The sequence below is a fragment of the Zonotrichia albicollis genome, chromosome 1, assembly GCF_047830755.1.
Source record: "Zonotrichia albicollis isolate bZonAlb1 chromosome 1, bZonAlb1.hap1, whole genome shotgun sequence".
Taxonomy (NCBI): domain Eukaryota; kingdom Metazoa; phylum Chordata; class Aves; order Passeriformes; family Passerellidae; genus Zonotrichia; species Zonotrichia albicollis.
The window spans coordinates 155,480,918-155,499,849 of NC_133819.1; the positions used below are offsets into that span (position 1 = coordinate 155,480,918).

General features: G+C 64.4%; 1 protein-coding gene across 4 annotated transcripts; it reads left to right on the top strand.

Annotated features, from left to right (window-relative positions):
* Positions 1-1,037: 1,037 nt before the first annotated feature.
* LOC141731824 (uncharacterized) lies at positions 1,038-16,955 on the top strand. Of its 4 annotated transcripts, none has more exons than XM_074558828.1 (8): positions 1,038-1,081; positions 6,340-7,925; positions 8,011-8,083; positions 11,002-11,142; positions 12,505-12,594; positions 13,117-13,180; positions 14,395-14,539; positions 15,942-16,955. In XM_074558828.1, the coding sequence occupies exons 2-8, from the start codon at positions 6,399-6,401 to the stop codon at positions 16,035-16,037; spliced, it is 2,136 nt and encodes a 711-aa protein (XP_074414929.1). In that variant the 5' UTR covers positions 1,038-1,081; positions 6,340-6,398; the 3' UTR covers positions 16,038-16,955. The 4 variants fall into 4 exon arrangements, with proteins under 4 accessions (XP_074414929.1, XP_074414919.1, XP_074414936.1 ...); XM_074558818.1 differs by lacking the exon at positions 1,038-1,081 and adding an exon at positions 2,523-2,580; XM_074558835.1 differs by lacking the exon at positions 1,038-1,081 and adding an exon at positions 5,627-5,755.
* Positions 16,956-18,932: the final 1,977 nt, after the last annotated feature.

Here is an 18,932-nt window from a genome sequence, read left to right on the forward strand (position 1 = left end):
CATGACCCTGGCATGGTACCTGGCCCTGTCCCTGGCACAGCACCTGGCATGATCCTGGCACAGCACCTGGCACAGCACCTGGCACTACACCTGGCATGACCATGGCCCTGTCCCTGGCACTGTCCCTGGCCCAGGACCCTGGCGGGGCTCCCTCCCCTTGCCCAGCCCGGGTGGGCCCGGGCACAGCGGGCACAGCACTGGGGGGGGGCTGCAGGGCCGGTGCCACCCCCGGGCCCTGCCCGGTCTGCCCAGTCCGGGGGTCACGGCTCTAATGGGGGGGGTGACGGCCATACTGGGGGGGGGTCACAGCCATACTGGGGGGTCACGGCCATACTGGGAGGGGTCATGGCCATACTGGGGGGGGTCACTGCTATACTGGGAGGGGTCATGGCGGCACTGGGGGGGGTCACAGCCGGACTGGGGGGTCATAATGGGAGGGGGTCCCTGCCATACTGAGGGGGGGTGTACTGGGAGGGGTCATGGCCATACTGGGAGGGGTCACGGCGGAACTGGGGGGGTCCCTGCCATACTGGGAGGGGTCACGGCCATACTGGGGGGGTCCCTGCCATACTGGGAGGGGTCATGGCTATACTGGGGGGTGGTCACTGCTATACTGGGGGGGGTCACGGCAGCACTGGGGGGATCAGGACCATTCTGGGGGGGTCACGGCCATACTGGGGGGCTGTACTGGGGGAGGGGGTGGTCACAGCTATACTGGGGGGGGGGGGTCATGGCCGTACTGGGTGGGGGGATCGTGGCCATACTGGGGGGGTCACGGCCTTACTGGGAGGGGTCACAGCCGTACTGGGGGGGCATCATGACCATACTGGGGGCATCGTACTGGAGGGTCTACGGCCATACTGGGGGGGTCACGGCTGGACTGGGGGCGTCACGACCACCACCCTGAGGGGGTCACAACTATATTGGGGGGGTCACGACCACCCTGAGGGGGTCACGGCGGCCCCGGGGGGGTCACGGCTGGACTGGGGGGGTCACGGCGCTTTTCCTTTCGCTTTTGGCCGCGCTTTTCCTTTCGCTTCTGGAGGCGACAACAACAACGGAGCCGCGGACCCACACCGAGGTCACCGGGGGGTCCCGGGGGGGTGGTCGGGGGGTGTCCCCTCCCCTGTCCCCTCCCGTGTCCCCTCCCGTGTCCCCTTCCCTGTCACATTCCGTGTCCCCTTAGGGAGCGACGGGAGGTGACGGGAGGGGACAGGAGGGGACAGGGGGTGACAGGAGGGGACAGGGGGTGACACAGACCGAGGTCTGGGGGTTTGGGGGTCCGGGGGAGAGAGGGGGGGACACGGAGCCGACCCTCCCCGCCGTGAGTCCGCTCGCTGCGGTGGCGGGAAAAGGAAATGGAGGGGACAGAGAAGGGGACAGAGAAGGGGACAGGGAAGGGGACAGGGAAGGGGACAGGGGAGGGGACAGGGAAGGGGACAGGGACAGCTCGGGCCACCCCCCACACACACACAGTGTCACCTGGGCAGGTGAGGGGGTGTTGTGGGGTGGCCCAGGTGCCACCGCTGCCACCCAGGTGCCACCACAGCCCCTTGGGGCTACCGGGAGAACCGGTCCGGCCACACCTGGCGGCGGCGGTGGCGGCCATGTGGCCTCGGTGTCCCGGGGGTGGCACCGTGTCCGTGGGTGGCACCGTGTCCGTGTCCCAGGGGTGGCACCGTGTCCGTGTCCCGGGGGTGGCACTGGTGGCCCGAGGGGGGCCTGTGACACCGTGTCCGTGTCCGGGGGTGGCACCGTGTCCGGGGGTGGCACCGTGTCCGTGTCCCAGGGGTGGCACCGTGTCCGTGTCCCGGGGGTGGCTCCGGTGTCCCGGGGGACGCTGTGGCACCGTGTCCGTGTCCGGGGGTGGCACCGTGTCCCGGAGGTGGCACCGTGTCCCGGGGGTGGCACCGTGTCCGTGTCCCGGGGCTGGCACCGTGTCCGTGTCCGGGGGGTGGCACCGTGTCCGGGGGTGGCCCCGTGTCCGTGTCCCGGGGGTGGCACCGTGTCCCTGGGCTGACACCGTGTCCGTGTCCCGGGGGTGGCACCGTGTCCGGGGGTGGCACCGTGTCCATGTCCCGGGGGTGGCACTGGTGGCCCGGGGGGGGCTGTGGCACCGTGTCCGTGTCCCGGGGGTGGCACTGGTGGCCCGGGGGGGGCTGTGGCACCGTGTCCGTGTCCCGGGGGTGGCACCGTGTCCGGGGGTGGCACCGTGTCCAGAGGTGGCCTCGGAGTCCCGGGGCTGGCCCCGTGTCCGTGTCCCGGGGGTGGCCCCGTGTCCGGAGGTGGCCTCGGTGTCCCGGGGGTGGCACCGTGTCCGTGTCCCGGGGGTGGCACCGTGTCCGTGTCCCGGGGGTGGCCCCGTGTCCGGCCACGCAGCGCGACAGGAACGCGACACCGGGCGGCGCCGCGGTGACCCCGCGGCCGGCGGATGTTTTGTTTGTCACCTGCGGCCGCCGGCGGTGGCTCCCGGTGGTGGCCCCGGTGGTGGCTCCGGTGGCTCCCGGTGGTGGCTCCGGTGGCTCCCGGTTGTGGCCCCGGTGGTGGCCCCGGTGGTGGCCCCGATGGCGGCGTGCGGAGGTGAGGGGGTGGCAGGAAGGTGGCGGCGACAAGTGGCACTGGAGGGGACCGGGAAATGGGAACTGGGAACGGGGAAATGGGAACCGGGAACCGGGAAATGGGAACTGGGAATCGGGAAATGGGAACGGGGAACCGGGAACCGGGAACCGGGACGGGCCCGGAGCTGGCGCGGGTCCTGCCCAGCCCTCGGGCCACCGCGGCGCGGTGCCACTCGTGGTGTCACTCGTGGTGTCACCTGTGCCCCCCGGGCACAGCAAGGGACACGGCCGCCACACCCGAGAGAAGGCGGCACCGCGGGGACAATGGGGGTGACACTGCCGGCACCGTGGGGACAATGGGGGTGACACTGCCAGGACCGCGGGGACAATGGGGGTGACACTGCCAGGACCGTGGGGACAATGGGGGTGACACTGCCGGCACCGAGGGGACAATCCCGGTGTCACCGGGCCAGCACGGGCCATGTGCCACCGCCCCCGGTACTGGGACAGAGCCTGGTGACACCCCTGGCTTGAGGGGTGGGTACTGGGGACACTGGGTGGACACAGGGGGACACTGGGGACACTGGGGGACACTGGGGGACACTGGGGGACACTGGGGACACTGGGGGACACTGGGTGGGCACTGGGGACACTGGAACACTTTGGGTGGACACTGGGGACACTGGGGGACACTGGGTGGACACTGGGGGCACTGGAACCCTTTGGGTGGGCACTGGGGACACTGGGGGACACTGGGTGGGCACTGGGGACACTGGAACACTTTGGGTGGACACTGGGGACACTGGGGGACACTGGGTGGACACTGGGGGACACTGGGGACACTGGGTGGGCACTGGGGACACTGGGGGACACTGGGTGGACACTGGGGACACTGGGACCCCTCTGGGTGGACACTGGGGACACTGGGGACACTGGGGACACTGGGGACACTGGAATCCTTTGGGTGGACACTGGGGACACTGGGGGCACTGGGACCCCTCTGGGTGGGCACTGGGGACACTGGGGGACACTGGGGGACACTGGGGGACACTGGGGACACTGGGTGGGCACTGGGGACACCGGGGACACTGGGGGACACTGGGGACACTGGGGACACTGGGTGGACACTGGGGACACTGGGTGGGCACTGGGGACACTGGGGACACTGGGGACACTGGGTGGGCACTGGGGACACTGTGGGACACTGGGGACACTGGGACCCCTCTGGGGGGACACTGGGGACATGGGGACAGTCCCCGCAGGCTCAGGTGACACAGATTCGGTGCCGTGGGTGTCGGGGCTGTCCCATGGCCGGAGGTGCCACACCTGGCCGGTGTCACCTGGTGGCACTGCCAGCGCTGCCACCCACGGCACCCAGGGGTGACCTGGGGCTGGGGGGACCCCTGTGGGTGACACAGTGACCCCAGTATGGCCAGTGTCCCCAGTGTCCCCATTGTCCCCAGTGTCCCCAGTGTCCTATTATGCCCAGTGTCCCCAGCATTCCCAGTTCCCCCAGTGTCCCCAGTGTCCCATTATCCCCAGTGACCCCAGTATGGCCGGCATCCCCAATGTCCCCAGTGTCCCAGTGTCCCCAGCATTCCCAGTAACCTCGGTGCCCCCAGTGTCCTGTACTTCCAGTATTCCCAGTGTCCCCAGGACTGCCAGTGTCCCACTGTCCCCAGTATCCCCAGTGCCCCCAGTATCCCCAGTATCCCCAGCATTCCCAGTTCCCCCAGTGCCCCCAGTGTCCCCAGTGTCCCCAGTGTCCCATTGTCCCCTGCATTCCCAGTGTCCCCAGCATTCCCAGTAACCTCGGTGCCCCCAGTGTCCCCTACTTCCAGTATTCCCAGTGTCCCCAGTGTCCCCAGTGCCCCAAGCATCCCCAGTGTCCCCAGCATTCCCACTGTCCCCAGCATTCCCAGTACCCCAGTGTCCCCAGTACCCCCAGTGTCCCCAGGACTCACAGAACTCCCAGTGCCACCAATGCCCCCAGTGCCCCAGTGTCCCCAGTGTCCCCAGTGTCCCCAGTGTCCCCAGCATTCCCAGTGTCCCCAGTGTCCCCAGTGTCCCCAGCATTCCCAGTAACCTCGGTGCCCCCACTGTCCCCTACTTCCAGTATTCCCAGTGTCCCCAGTGTCCCCAGTATCCCCAGTATCCCCAGTGCCCCAGTGTCCCCAGTGTCCCCAGCATTCCCAGTGTCCCCCAGTGTCCCCAGTATCCCCAGTGTCCCCAGCATTCCCAGTGTCCCCAGTGCCCCCAGTGTCCCATTATCCCCAGTGACCCCAGTATGGCCGGCATCCCCAGTGCCCCCAGTGTCCCCAGTGCCCCAGTGCCCCCAGTGTCCCCAGCATTCCCAGTTCCCCCAGTGTCCCCAGTGTCCGGCTCCATCCCATGCTGGGGTTGGGCAGCTGCAGAGTCAGCAGGATCTGGGAAGAATTGGGGCAGGAGTCAGGCAGGAATCACCTGCCCAGGTGAGCTGTCAGTGGCCCAGGTGAGCTGTCAGTGGCCCAGGTGAGGTTTTATTGGCCTAGGTGATGTCTCACCTGCCCAGGTGAGGTTTTATTGGCCCAGGTGAGGTGTTACCTGCCCAGGTGAGGTGTCACTGACCGCGTTCAGTGTCCGGCCCTGGGGGCTCAGAGCTGCCAAACCTGTCAGGCCAGCCTGGCCGGACAGGACTCACCTGGCCAAGGGGAGGGGCTGGGACTCACCTGGACAAGGGGAGGGGCCTGGGCTCACCTGGACAGGATCAGGACTCACCTGGACAGGATCAGGGGCCGGGACTCACCTGGACAGGCTGATCCACCAGGACTCACCTGGACAAGGGGAGGGGCCTGGGCTCACCTGGATGGGGTCAGGACTCACCTGGCCAAGGGGAGGGGCTGGGACTCACTTGGACAGGCTGATCCACCAGGACTCACCTGGACAAGGGGAGGGGCTAGGACTCACCTGGCCAGGCTGATCCACCAGGACTCACCTGGCCAGGCTGATCCACCAGGACTCACCTGGACAAGGGGCGGGGCCTGGGCTCACCTGGACAGGATCAGGACTCACCTGGCCAAGGGGAGGAGCCGGGACTCACCTGGCCAAGGGGAGGGGCCTGGGCTCACCTGGCCGGGCTCAAGGTTCGGGCCTCACCTGTCCTGCCTCGCCCTGAGCAGGGTCCCGGTGCCTCCAGACCCCCCCAAACCCGGGCACAGGTGAGGGGGGGGCTGCGGAGGGGGCGGGGCTGGGGGCGCAGGTGGGGACCGGAGCGTCCCCGCCCACCTGAGGTGGCCTCGGGGGTCCCGGGGAGGGGACACCGAGAGGGAGGGGAGGGGTCCCCGTGTCCGTCACCCCCATCCGGACAGGGGGAGGATCCCGGGCAGGGGACATTGCATTGCCGCTGGACATTCCCACGGTGACCGCTGGGGACATTCCCACGGTGGCACCGGGGACGCGGGGGATGGCCCGGCCAGGGGACACTCCCACCGGACATTCCCACGGTGGCCGCAGGAGTTTCCCACGGTGGCCGGGATGGTGCGGGGGGGTCGCGCTGCGGCCGCGTGAGTTTCCCACGGGGATTTGCGATTTGGGGGGGGTCCTGGGACGTGCCCACGGTGGTGGCCTGGATGGGGACGGGTCGCACTCCGGCCACAGGAGTGTCCCACGCTGACCAGGACTCCCCGAGGGGGTCAGGCCCCATTTTCCCACGGTGGCACGCGGGTCACGGAGGGTCCCGCTCCATCCGGTGACAGGGACATGCCCAGGGTCCCCCTCCCCTCACCGAGACCTCTCCCCACAGGTTGTGCCATCTGCCTCCAAGCCTCCCAACCCCTCCAGGGCGACACCGGGGACACCCCAATGCCGTGGCCACCCCCGTCCACTCTGCCGGACACCCCCTTCCCCAGCTGGACACTGGCTGCCGTGGCCGCAGTGGCCGAAGTGCTGCTGACCCCCGGGTACTGGGCACTGGACTGGCTGCTGGCGCTGCTGGTGCCCACCACGGCGCAGCGGGCACGCTGGCGGCGGCACCGGGCCTGGCAATGCCTGGCCGTGGGTGCCCGGGTGCTGCTGGCACCGGTGCTGGTTCTGGCGCTGGTGCTGGCGCTGGTGCTGGCGCTGCCACCGGCACTGCTGGGGCTGCTGCTGTGGCTGCCGGCTCAGGCCAAGCGCCGGTCATTTGTCCACCAGCACACAGTCAGCACGGCCACGGCCGAGCCCTGGGACCCGCGGCGAGCGCGCGGCTTCACCTTCCTGACGGCCAACGTGTGCCTGCTGCCCAGCGGGCTGGCGCGCTTCAGCAACCTGAGCGACACGCGGCGCCGGGCGGCGCTCATCGGGCGGGCGCTGGCGGCCGGAGCGCCCGCGGAGCCGGCCGGACACCGGCGTGGGCTGCTGGAGCCGCGGAGGGGCCGCGGGTACGGGGGCACCGCGGCGAGGGGGCACCCGGGTGGGGATGCCAGGGGGGACGCGTGGAGGGTGGCCGGGCCGGCGGAGACAGTGGACGGCACGATGGAATGGGCGGAGATGCCGGTGGGCAACCCAACACCCATGGGCAACCCAACATGGATGACCAACCCAGCTGCAATGACTGACTCAACATGGGTGACCAACCCAACATTTATGGACAACTCAACATGGGTGACCAACCCAACATTGATGGACAACCCAACGTTGATGGACAACTCAACTCCAATGACCGACTCAACACGGATGACCAACCCGACTCCAATGACCAACTCAACATGGATGACCAACCCAACACCAATGACCAACTCAAGACTGAGGGCCAACCCAACACCAATGACTGACTCAACATGGATGACCAACCCAACTCCAATGACCAACCCAACACCAATGACCGACTCAACATGGATGACCAATCCAACTCCAATGACCAACTCAACATGGATGACCAACCCAACAGCGATGACCAACCCAACACCAATGACCAACTCAACATGGATGACCAACCCAACTCCAATGACCAACCCAACACCGATGACCAACCCAATGCCCATGACCACCCCAACCCTGGGAGCCACTCCATGCCCAATGTCCAGCCCGGGGCCGGAGCGGCCGATCCCACTGGCCGACCCCATGCCCCCGGTACTGAGCGCCCACATCCCGCCGGACGTGGACTTCGTGTGCCTGCAGGAGGTGTTTGACGGCGCCGCGGCCGCCGCGCTGCGCCGGCAGCTGGGGCGGCGCTTCCCGCACGTGCTGTGGGGCGTGGGCCCGGGCGGGTGGCGCTGCGGGCGGCTGCGGGCGCTGGGCAGCGGGCTCCTCCTGGGCAGCCGCTTCCCGCTGCTGGCCGCCCGCTTCCTGCCCTTCCCCAACGCCGCCCGCGAGGACGCGCTGGCCAACAAGGGGCTGCTGGTGGCACAGGTGAGGGGGCGACACCTGGGGGGACACCTGAGGGGGTGACACGGGGCTGAGGTGACATGTGACATGGGGTTGGTGTCCCCGCCAGGTGCTGTTGGGGATGGGGAGAGGCCGGCGCGTCGTGGGGTACCTGGGCTGCACCCACCTGCAGGCGCCCGCGGGTGAGTGGGGACACGGTGACGGCGTGGGGGGACACTGGGGGGGACATTGGGGGGCCTCGGGGTGTTGGGTCCTTGGGGTGTTGTCCAGGTGTGTCCAGGTGTCCTTGTCCTGCTGTGTCCAGGTGTTTGTTTCCCACCACATCTGTGTGTCCATCTGTCCACGCGCCCCCATGTGTGTGTCCGTGTGTCCCCATGTCCTTGTGTCCTTGCGTCTCTGTTCATGTGTCCCCATGTCCCCAAGTGTCTGTGTGTCCCCCTGTCCCCATGTTCTTGTGTCCGTGTTCATGTGTCCCCATGTCCCCAAGTATCTGTGTGTCCCCCCGTCCCCATGTCCTTGTGTCCTTGTGTCTGTGTTCATGTGTCCCCATGTCCCCAAGTATCTGTGTGTCCCCCTGTCCCCGTGTCCTTGTGTCCGTGTTCATGTGTCCCCATGTCCCCAAGTGTCTGTGTGTCCCCCTGTCCCCATGTCCTCGTGTCTGTGTTCATGTGTCCCCATGTCCCCAAGTATCTGTGTGTCCCCCTGTCCCCATGTCCTCGTGTCTGTGTTCCCTTGCACCCATGTGTCTGTGTCCCCCTGTCCCCAGTGTCCCGGCGTCTGTCCCTCTGTGTCCCCATGTCCCCCATTGTCCATATACACCTGTGTGTCCCTGTGTCCCCATCACTGTCTGTCCCCATGTCCCCATGTCCTGTGTCCCTGTCCTGGTGTCTGTCCATGTCCCCATGTCCATGCCCCCATGTCCTCATGTCCCCATTCCTGTATCTGGATGTGTCCCCGTGTCCCCATGCCCACGTCCCCATGTCCCCATGTCCCGTGTCCCTGTCCCAGTGTCCATACGTGTCCCTATGTCCCTGTGTTCCTACCCCTGTGTCTGTATGTGTCCCCGTGTCCATGTCCCCATGTACTCATGTCCCCATGTCCCCATGTCCCCATGTCCCCATGTCCCGTGTCCCATGTCCCATGCCCCTGTCCCAGTGTCTGTACGTGTCCCTGTGTCCCCGTGTCCCCATGTCCATGTCCCCATGATGTCCCCATGTCCCTGTCCCAGCTGATGCCACCACCCATGACAAGCAACTGTCCCTGTATCTGTCCCTGTCCCTGTGTCAGTCCATGTCCCCATGATGTCCCCATGATGTCCCCATGATGTCCCCGTGTCCCTGTCCCAGCCGATGCCACCATCCGTGACCAGCAGCTGTCCCTGTGTCCGTCCCTGTGTCTGTCCCTGTCCCCATGATGTCCCCATGATGTCCCTGTGTCCCTGTCCCAGCCGATGCCACCATCTGTGACCAGCAGCTGTCCCTGTGTCCGTCCCTGTGTCTGTCCCTGTCCCCATGATGTCCCCATGATGTCCTTGTGTCCCTGTCCCAGCCGATGCCACCATCTGTGACCAGCAGCTGTCCCTGTGTCCGTCCCTGTGTCCCCATGTCCCCATGATGTCCCCATGATGTCCCCATGATGTCCCTGTCCCAGCCGATGCCACCATCTGTGACCAGCAGCTGTCCCTGTGTCTGTCCCTGTGTCTGTCCCTGTCCCCATGTCCATGTCCCTGTGTCTGTCCCTGTGTCCCTGTGTCTGTCCCTGTCCCCATGATGTCCCCATGATGTCCCCATGATGTCCCTGTCCCAGCCGATGCCACCATCTGTGACCAGCAGCTGTCCCTGTGTCCGTCCCTGTGTCTGTCCCTGTCCCCATGTTCATGTCCCTGTGTCTGTCCCTGTGTCCCTGTGTCTGTCCCTGTCCCCATGATGTCCCCATGATGTCCCCATGATGTCCCCATGATGTCCCCGTGTCCCTGTCCCAGCCGATGCCACCATCCGTGACCAGCAGCTGTCCCTGTGTCTGTCTCTGTGTCTGTCCCTGTCCCCATGTCCATGTCCCCATGATGTCTCCATGTCCCTGTCCCAGCTGATGCCACCGTCTGTGACTAGCAGCTGTCCCTGTGTCTGTCCCTGTGTCAGTCCATGTCCCCATGATGTCCCCATGTCCCCATGTCCCCATGTCCCCATGTCCCCATGTCCCATGCCCCTGTCCCAGTGTCTGTACGTGTCCCTGTGTCCCCATGTCCCCATGTCCCTGTCCCCATGATGTCTCCATGTCCCTGTCCCAGCTGATGCCACCGTCTGTGACTAGCAGCTGTCCCTGTGTCTGTCCCTGTCCCTGTGTCAGTCCATGTCCCCATGATGTCTCCATGTCCCCATGATGTCCCCATGTCCCTGTCCCAGCCGATGCCACCATCCGTGACCAGCAGCTGTCCCTGTGTCTGTCCCTGTGTCTGTCCCTGTCCCCATGTTCATGTCCCTGTGTCTGTCCCTGTGTCCCTGTGTCTGTCCCTGTCCCCATGATGTCCCCATGTCCCCATGATGTCCCCATGTCCCTGTCCCAGCCGATGCCACCATCTGTGACCAGCAGCTGTCCCTGTGTCTGTCCCAGTGTCTGTCCCTGTCCCCATGTTCATGTCCCTGTGTCTGTCCCTGTGTCCCTGTGTCTGTCCCTGTCCCCATGATGTCCCCATGTCCCCATGATGTCCCCATGTCCCTGTCCCAGCCGATGCCACCATCCATGATGAGCAGCTGTCCCTGTGTCTGTCCCTGTGTCTGTCCCTGTCCCCATGTCCACGTCCCTGTGTCCCTGTGTCTGTCCCTGTCCCCATGATGTCCCCATGTCCCCATGATGTCCCCATGTCCCTGTCCCAGCCGATGCCACCATCCGTGACCAGCAGCTGTCTCTGTGTCTGTCCCTGTGTCCCAATGTCCCCATGATGTCCCCATGTCCCCATGATGTCCCTGTGTCCCTGTCCCAGCCAATGCCACCATCCATGATGAGCAGCTGTCCCTGTGTCTGTCCCTGTGTCCCTGTGTCTGTCCCTGTCCCCATGATGTCCCCATGATGTCCCCATGATGTCCCCGTGTCCCTGTCCCAGCCGATGCCACCATCCGTGACCAGCAGCTGTCCTGCGTGCTCCAGTGGCTCCGGGAGTTCCGGGATGGCCAGCACCGGCCTGGAGACCTGGTGGCCTTCGATGTCCTCTGCGGGGACCTCAACTTCGACAACTGCTCCCGCGGTGGGGACAGGGGACACGGGGGATGGGGGGGACACGGGCAGGGGACAGAGGGACACGGGGGGACACGGACAGGGGGCACAGGAGGGGACAGGGGACACGGGGGATGGGGGGGACACGGGCAGGGGACAGAGGGACACGGTGGGACACGGCGGGACACAGGAAGGGGACAGAGGGACACGGGGGGACACGGACAGGGGGCACAGGAGGAGACAGAGGGACACGGCGGGACACAGGAAGGGGACAGAGGGACACGGGGGGACACAAGGAACAGCGGTGTGGAACATGAAGGGACACGGGCAGGGGACAGAGGGACATGGAGGGACACGGGGGGACATGGGGGGACATGGGGGGATGCGGAGGGGACACTGTGGGGACACAGGGAGGGGACAGAGGGAGATGGGGGACATGGGGGACACAGGAGGGGACGGAGGTGTGGGACACGGGGGACATGGGCAGGGGACAGAGGGACACGGGGGGACACAAGGAACAGCGGTGTGGAACATGAAGGGACATGGAAGGGGGACAGAGGGACATGGAGGGACACGGGGGGACATGGGGGGACACAGAGGACAGAGGTGTGGGACACGAAGGGACAGGGGACATGGGGGGATGCAGAGGGGACACTGTGGGGACACAGGGAGTTTGGGGGACATGGGGGACACAGGAGGGGACGGGGTGTGGGACACAGGGGGACACAGGCAGGGGACAGAGGTGTGGGAAATAAAGGGACACGAGCAGGGGACAGAGGGACATGGGGGGGACATGGGAGGGGGACAGGGGACACGAGGGGACACGGGACAGAGGGACATGGGGGCACATGGGGGACACGGGGGGACACACGGGGACGGGGACATGGGGGACAGAGGTGTGAGACACGAAGGAACATGGGCAGGAGACAGAGGGACATGGAGGGACACGGGGGACACAGGAGGGGACAGAGGTGTGGGAAACAAAGGGACACGGGCAGGGGACAGAGGGACATGGAGGGACACGGGGGACACAGGAGGGGACAGAGGTGTGGGAAACAAAGGGACACGGGCAGGGGACAGAGGGACATGGGGGGACACGGGGGACACAGGAGGGGACAGAGGTGTGGGAAACAAAGGGACACGGGCAGGGGACAGAGGGACATGGGGGGACATGGGGGGACACGCAGGGAGTGGGACAGGGGACACAGGGGGACACAGAGGACAGAGGTGTGGGACACAAAGGGACAGAGACACACGGGGGGATGCGGAGGGGACACTGTGGGGACACAGGCAGGGGACAGAGCAGCCGGATGGGGGACACGGGGTGGCACACGGGGAGAGGGGGACATCGGGGGGGGACACGGGGGTGACAGCAGCGCCGTGTACCCGGCAGGTGACAGCCAGAACCGGCGGCACGCCCTGTTCAAGGAGTTCTGGGACCCGGCGTGCCGCGAATCGGGCCAGGAGCAGCCCTGGGCCATCGGTGGGGACACCAGTGTCACCTCCCCGGGACCCCCGTGTCACCTCCCCAGGGATCCTGCTGTCACCTCCCCAGGGATCCTGCTGTCACCTCCCCGGGGACCCCCGTGTCACCTCTGGCCGGGGACCCCGTGGTTACCCGTGCCTGGGGAGCCCACTGTCCCCTCCCTGGCCCCTGGGGTTGCGTTTAAGTGCCTGTCCCCTCCCTGTCCCCTCCTGTCCCCTCCCTGTCCCCTCCTGGCCTCTGGGGTCCGGTTGATGTCCCTGTCCCCTCCCTGTCTCCTCCGCGTGTCCGAGGTCCCACTCATGTCCCTGTCCCCTCCCTGTCCCCTCCTGTCCCCTCCTGTCCCCTCCCTGTGTCCGCGGTCCCGCTCATGTCCCTGTCCCCTCCCTGTCCCCTCCTGTCCCCTCCCTGTGTCCGCTGTCCCGCTCATGTCCCTGTCCCCTCCTGTCCCCTCCACATGTCGGGGGTCTCACTCATGTCCCTGTCCCCTCCCTGTCCCCTGCTGTCCCCTGCTGTCCCCAGGGACGCTGCTCAATTACCTCAGGATCTACGAGGAGCCCGTGTCCACCCCTGAGGAGATGAAGAGGTGACAATGGGGACACTGGGGACACGGAGGGGGGGACACCGGGGGGGGGAGGGTAGGGTCCTCCATGCCTGTGTCACCGTGGCCCCTCTGCCACCACGTCCCCGTGTCCCCATGTCCCTCTGTGTCCCCATGTCCCCGTGTCTGTCCCCATGTCCCACTGTGTCCCTCTGTCCCTCAGGACACTGTCCCCATGTCCCCGTGTCCCCTCAGGACACTGTCCCCATGTCCCTGTCACTGTGTCCCACTGTGTCCCCATGTCCCCATGTCCCCCTGTCCCTCAGGACACTGTCCCCCTGTTCCCCTGTCCCTCAGGACACTGTCCCCATGTCCCTCAGGACACTGTCCCCATGTCCCTCAGGACACTGTCCCCATGTCCCCCTGTCCCTCAGGACACTGTCCCCCTGTCCCTCAGGACACTGTCCCCATGTCCCTCTGTCCCTCAGGACACTGTCCGAGCCGTGGGGACGCGAGCGGTTCCTGGCCGGTCCCATCCTGTCCTGTGTCCCCATGTCCCCGTGTCCCCTCTGGACACTGTCCCCATGTCCCACTGTCCCTCAGGACACTGTCCCTCTGTCCCTCTGGACACTGTCCTCATGTCCCCATGTCCCTCAGGACACTGTCCCCCTGTCCCTCAGGACACTGTCCCCATGTCCCCCTGTCCCTCAGGACACTGTCCCCCTGTCCCTCAGGACACTGTCCCCATGTCCCCCTGTCCCTCAGGACACTGTCCCTCTGTCCCTCTGGACACTGTCCCCATGTCCCACTGTGTCCCCATGTCCCCCTGTCCCTCTGGACACTGTCCCCCTGTCCCTCAGGACACTGTTCCCGTGTCCCCCTGTCCCTCTGGACACTGTCCCCATGTCCCCATGTCCCCCTGTCCCTCAGGACACTGTCCCTCTGTCCCTCAGGACACTGTCCCCATGTCCCCATGTCCCCCTGTCCCTCTGGACACTGTCCCCCTGTCCCTCAGGACACTGTTCCCGTGTCCCCCTGTCCCTCAGGACACTGTCCCCATGTCCCCTCAGGACACTGTCCCCATGTCCCCGTGTCCCCCTGTCCCTCTGGACACTGTCCCCGTGTCCCACTGTGTCCCCCTGTCCCTCAGGACACTGTCCCCGTGTCCCCCTGTCCCTCAGGACACTGTCCCCATGTCCCCATGTCCCTCTGTCCCTCAGGACACTGTCCCCATGTCCCCGTGTCCCCCTGTCCCTCAGGACACTGTCCGAGCCGTGGGGACGCGAGCGGTTCCTGGCCGGTCCCATCCTGTCCTGCGGGGCCCTGGACCCGACGGCCCCGCGGCCGTGGCAGGGCCGGAGAGTGGACAGAGCGCTGCTGAGGAGGGGGCCCACGCTGACCACTGTGAGTGACCGCTGGGACCCCTCGGTGACCCCCTCCGTGACCCCCCCAATGACCCCTCAGTGACCCCTCAGTGACCCCTCATTGACCCCCCCTAATGACCCCCCAGTGACCCCTCAGTGACCCCCCCAGTGACTCCCCAGTGACCACTGGGATTCTACACTGACCACTGTGAGTGACCGCTGGGACCCCTCGGTGACCCCCTCCGTGACCCCCCCAATGACCCCCCAGTGACCCCCTCCGTGACCCCCCAATGACCCCCCAGTGACCCCTCCAGTGACCCCTCAGTTACCCCCCCAATGACCCCCCAGTGACCCCTCAGTGACCCCTCCAGTGACCCCCCAGTGACCCCTCAGTGACCCCTCCAGTGACCCCTCAGTGACCCCCCCAGTGACCCCCAGTGACCCCTCAGTGACCCCCCCAGTGACTCCCCAGTGACCACTGGGATTCCACACTGACCACTGTGAGTGACCGCTGGGACCCCTCGGTGACCCCCTCGGTGACCCCCCAATGACCCCCCAGTGACCCCTCAGTGACCCCCTCAGTGACCCCTCAGTGACTCCCCAGTGACCCCCCAGTGACCCCCCAGTGACCCCTCCAGTGACCCCTCAGTGACCCCCCCAGTGACTCCCCAGTGACCACTGGGATTCCACACTGACCACCATGAGTGACCACTGCGACCCCAGTGACCCCTCATTGAACCCCCATTGACCTCCCTGGGACCCCACTCTGGCCACTGTAAGTGACCCCTGGAACCCACACTGGCCACCAGGAGTGACCACTGGGACCTCAGTGACCCCTGGGACCCCATGCTGGCCACCATGAGTGACCACTAGGAACCCCAGGGACCCCTCAGTGACACTGCACTGGCCACCATGAGTGACCACTTGGACCTCAGTGACCCCTGGGACCCCATGCTGGCCACCATGAGTGACCACTGGGACCTCAGTGACCCCTCACTGAACCCCCATTGAGCCCCCTGGGACACCCCTGTGACCCCGTGCTGACCACTGTGAGTGACCACTGAGACACCCCAGTGACCCCCCCAGTGACCCTTGTGACCAGGAGCTGTCCACTGTGAGTGACCACTGGGACCTCCAGTGAACCCCCCATTGACCCCTCCCCAGTGACCCCTCAGTGACCCCCCCCAGTGACCCCTGTGACCCCGTGCTGACCCCTGTGAGTGACCACTGGGACCCCAAGGACGCCCCCAATGAACCCCCAGTGACCCCGTGCTGGCCACCGTGAGTGACCCCCAGTGTCCTCAGTGACCACTGGGACCTCCCAGTGACCCCCACAGTAAACACCCCAGTGACCCCACACTGACCACTGTGAGTGACCACTGGGAACCCCCTGTGACCCTCATGACCCCAGTGACCCCACCCTGACCCCTCTGTCCCCACAGGAGGTCATCGGGTACTCGGTCATCACCCAGCTGGCCACAATGTCTGACCACCTGCCCGTGGCCCTGCGGCTGCGCCTGGGGCCTGCTGACCTCTGACCCCGGCACGGACACAGCGCTGGACACCGGGGTGGACACCAGGACGGACACCGGGATGGACACAGGGATGGACACCGGGGTGGACACCAGGAGGGACACCGGGATGGACACAGCTCAGAGCTGAGAGTGTGGCCACACTCTGGACACCAGGCTGGACATGGGGATGGACACCAGGATGGACACGGCGATGGACACTGGGATGGACACCAGGGATTGACATTGGGATGGACATTGTGATGGACACGGGGCTGGACACTGGGATGGACACCAGGGATGGACATTGGGATGGACATTGTGATGGACACAGGGCTGGACACTGGGCTGGAAACCGGGATGGACACTGGGGTGGACATGGGAATGGACACTGGGATGGACACTGGGATGGACATGGGGATGGACACAGGGCTGGACACTGGGATGGACACCAGGATGGACACTGGGATGGACACTGGGATGGATACAGTGCTGGACACTGGGATGGACACGGCGATGGACACAGGGATGGACACCGGGATGGACACTGGGATGGACACCAGGGATTGACATTGGGATGGACATTGTGATGGACACGGGGCTGGACACTGGGATGGACACGGGGCTGGACATAGGGCTGGATATGGTGCTGGACACTGGGATGGACACCAGGGATGGACATTGGGATGGACATTGTGATGGACACAGGGCTGGACACAGGGCTGGAAACCGGGATGGACACTGGGGTGGACATGGGACTGGACACTGGGATGGACATGGGGCTGGACACCGGGATGGACACAGTGCTGGACACCGGGGATGGACACCAGGATGGACACCAGGATGGACACAGGGATGGACACAGGGCTGGACACAGCTCGGACCTGAGAGTGGCCACACTCTGGACATGGGGCTGGACACAGCCCTGGCCACAGCAGTGGACACTGGGATGGACACAGCCCTGGCCACAGCACTGGACACAGCAGTGGACACTGGGATGGACACAGCAGTGGTCACTGCACTGGACACTGCACTGGACACTGCACTGGACACAGCAGCGGTCACTGCTCTGGACACAGCAGCGGTCACTGCAGGGGCAGGATCGGGGCAATATTGATCCCATATTGGTGCAGGATTGATCCGATATTGGTGCAGGATCGGTGCAGTATTGATCTGGTATTGATCCAGTATTGGGGCAGGATCAGGCAGGATCAGTCTGCTATTGATCTGACATTGATCTGGTATTGGGGCCGGATCAGCCTGCTATTGATCTGACATTGATCTGGTATTGGGGCAGGATCAGCCTGCTATTGATCTGGTATTGATCCGGTATTGGGGCAGGATCAGTCTGCTATTGATCTGACATTGATCTGGTATTGGGGCAGTATTGATCTGCTATTGATCTGACATTGATCTGGTATTGGGGCTGGATCAGCCTGCTATTGATCTGACATTGATTTGATATCAGTGTAGGATGGATCCATCATTGATCCCTTATTGACACAGGATCAGCCTGCTATTGATCTGGTATTGATTCGGTATTGGGGCAGTATTGATCTGATATTGATCTGACATTGATCTGGTATCGGGGCAGGATCAGCCTGCTATTGATCTGACATTGATCCGGTATTGGGGCAGGATCAGCCTGCTATTGATCTGACATTGATTAGGAATCAGTCAATGATGGACTCAGCATTGATCGGGTATTGCGGCAGTATTGATCTGCTATTAATCTGACATTGATTGGGAATCAGTCCATGATGGACCTAGCATTGATCGGGTATTGGGGCAGTATTGATCTGCTATTAATCTGACATTGATCGGGAATCATTGCAGCACAGATTGGGCATTAATCTGGCATTGATCCAGCATTGATCTGTATTGATCCGGGATCGGCCCGGCATTGATTGGGCACTGGCATCAGCCGGGCTTGGCTCTGGTGCTCTGCTGTCGGGATGAAGGAATGAAGGAATTTTGGAAAAAATTAATTGAGTTTGGGACTTGATTGTCCAGGGAATGGGAAAATGGGAATGGGAATGGGGATGAGGAATGGGAATGGGAATGGGGATGGGGATGGGGAAATAGGAATGGGAATGGGAATGGGGATGGGAATGGGAATGGGAATGGGAATGGGAATGGGGAATGGGAATGGGGATGGGAATGGGGAATGGGGAATGGGAATGGGAATGGGGATGGGAATGGGGAATGGGAATGGGAATGGGAATGGGAATGGGAATGGGAATGGGGATGGGAATGGGGAATGGGGATGGGAATGGGGAATGGGAATGGGAATGGGGAATGGGAATGGGAATGGGGAATGGGAATGGGGAATGGGAATGGGAATGGGGAATGGGAATGGGAATGGGAATGGGGAATGGGAATGGGGATGGGAATGGGAAATGGGGAATGGGAATGGGAATGGGAATGGGAATGGGAATGGGGAATGGGAATGGGGATGGGGAATGGGAATGGGGAATGGGAATGGGAATGGGGAATGGGAATGGGAATGGGAATGGGGATGGGAATGGGAATGGGAATGGGGAATGGGAATGGGAATGGGGATGGGGATGGGGAATGGGAATGGGGAATGGGAATGGGAATGGGGAATGGGAATGGGGAATGGGAATGGGAATGGGAATGGGAATGGGGAATGGGAATGGGAATGGGAATGGGGATGGGAATGGGAATGGGGAATGGGAATGGGAATGGGGAATGGGAATGGGGAATGGGAATGGGAATGGGAATGGGGAATGGGGAATGGGAATGGGAATGGGGATGGGAATGGGAATGGGAATGGGGATGGGAATGGGGAATGGGGATGGGAATGGGGATGGGAATGGGGATGGGAATGGGAATGGGAATGGGAATGGGGATGGGGAATGGGGAATGGGAATGGGAATGGGGATGGGAATGGGGAATGGG

Bases quoted from the DNA above. Each gene is read 5' to 3' on its own strand.
- LOC141731824 (XM_074558811.1), top strand. From the start codon at position 6,001: ATGGCCCGGCCAGGGGACACTCCCACCGGACATTCCCACGGTGGCCGC. The intron at 6,101-6,339 runs GTGAGTTTCCCA...CTCTCCCCACAG, and splicing joins GGGGGTCGCGCTGCGGCCGC to GTTGTGCCATCTGCCTCCAA. The intron at 11,143-12,504 runs GTGGGGACAGGG...TGTACCCGGCAG, and splicing joins CTTCGACAACTGCTCCCGCG to GTGACAGCCAGAACCGGCGG.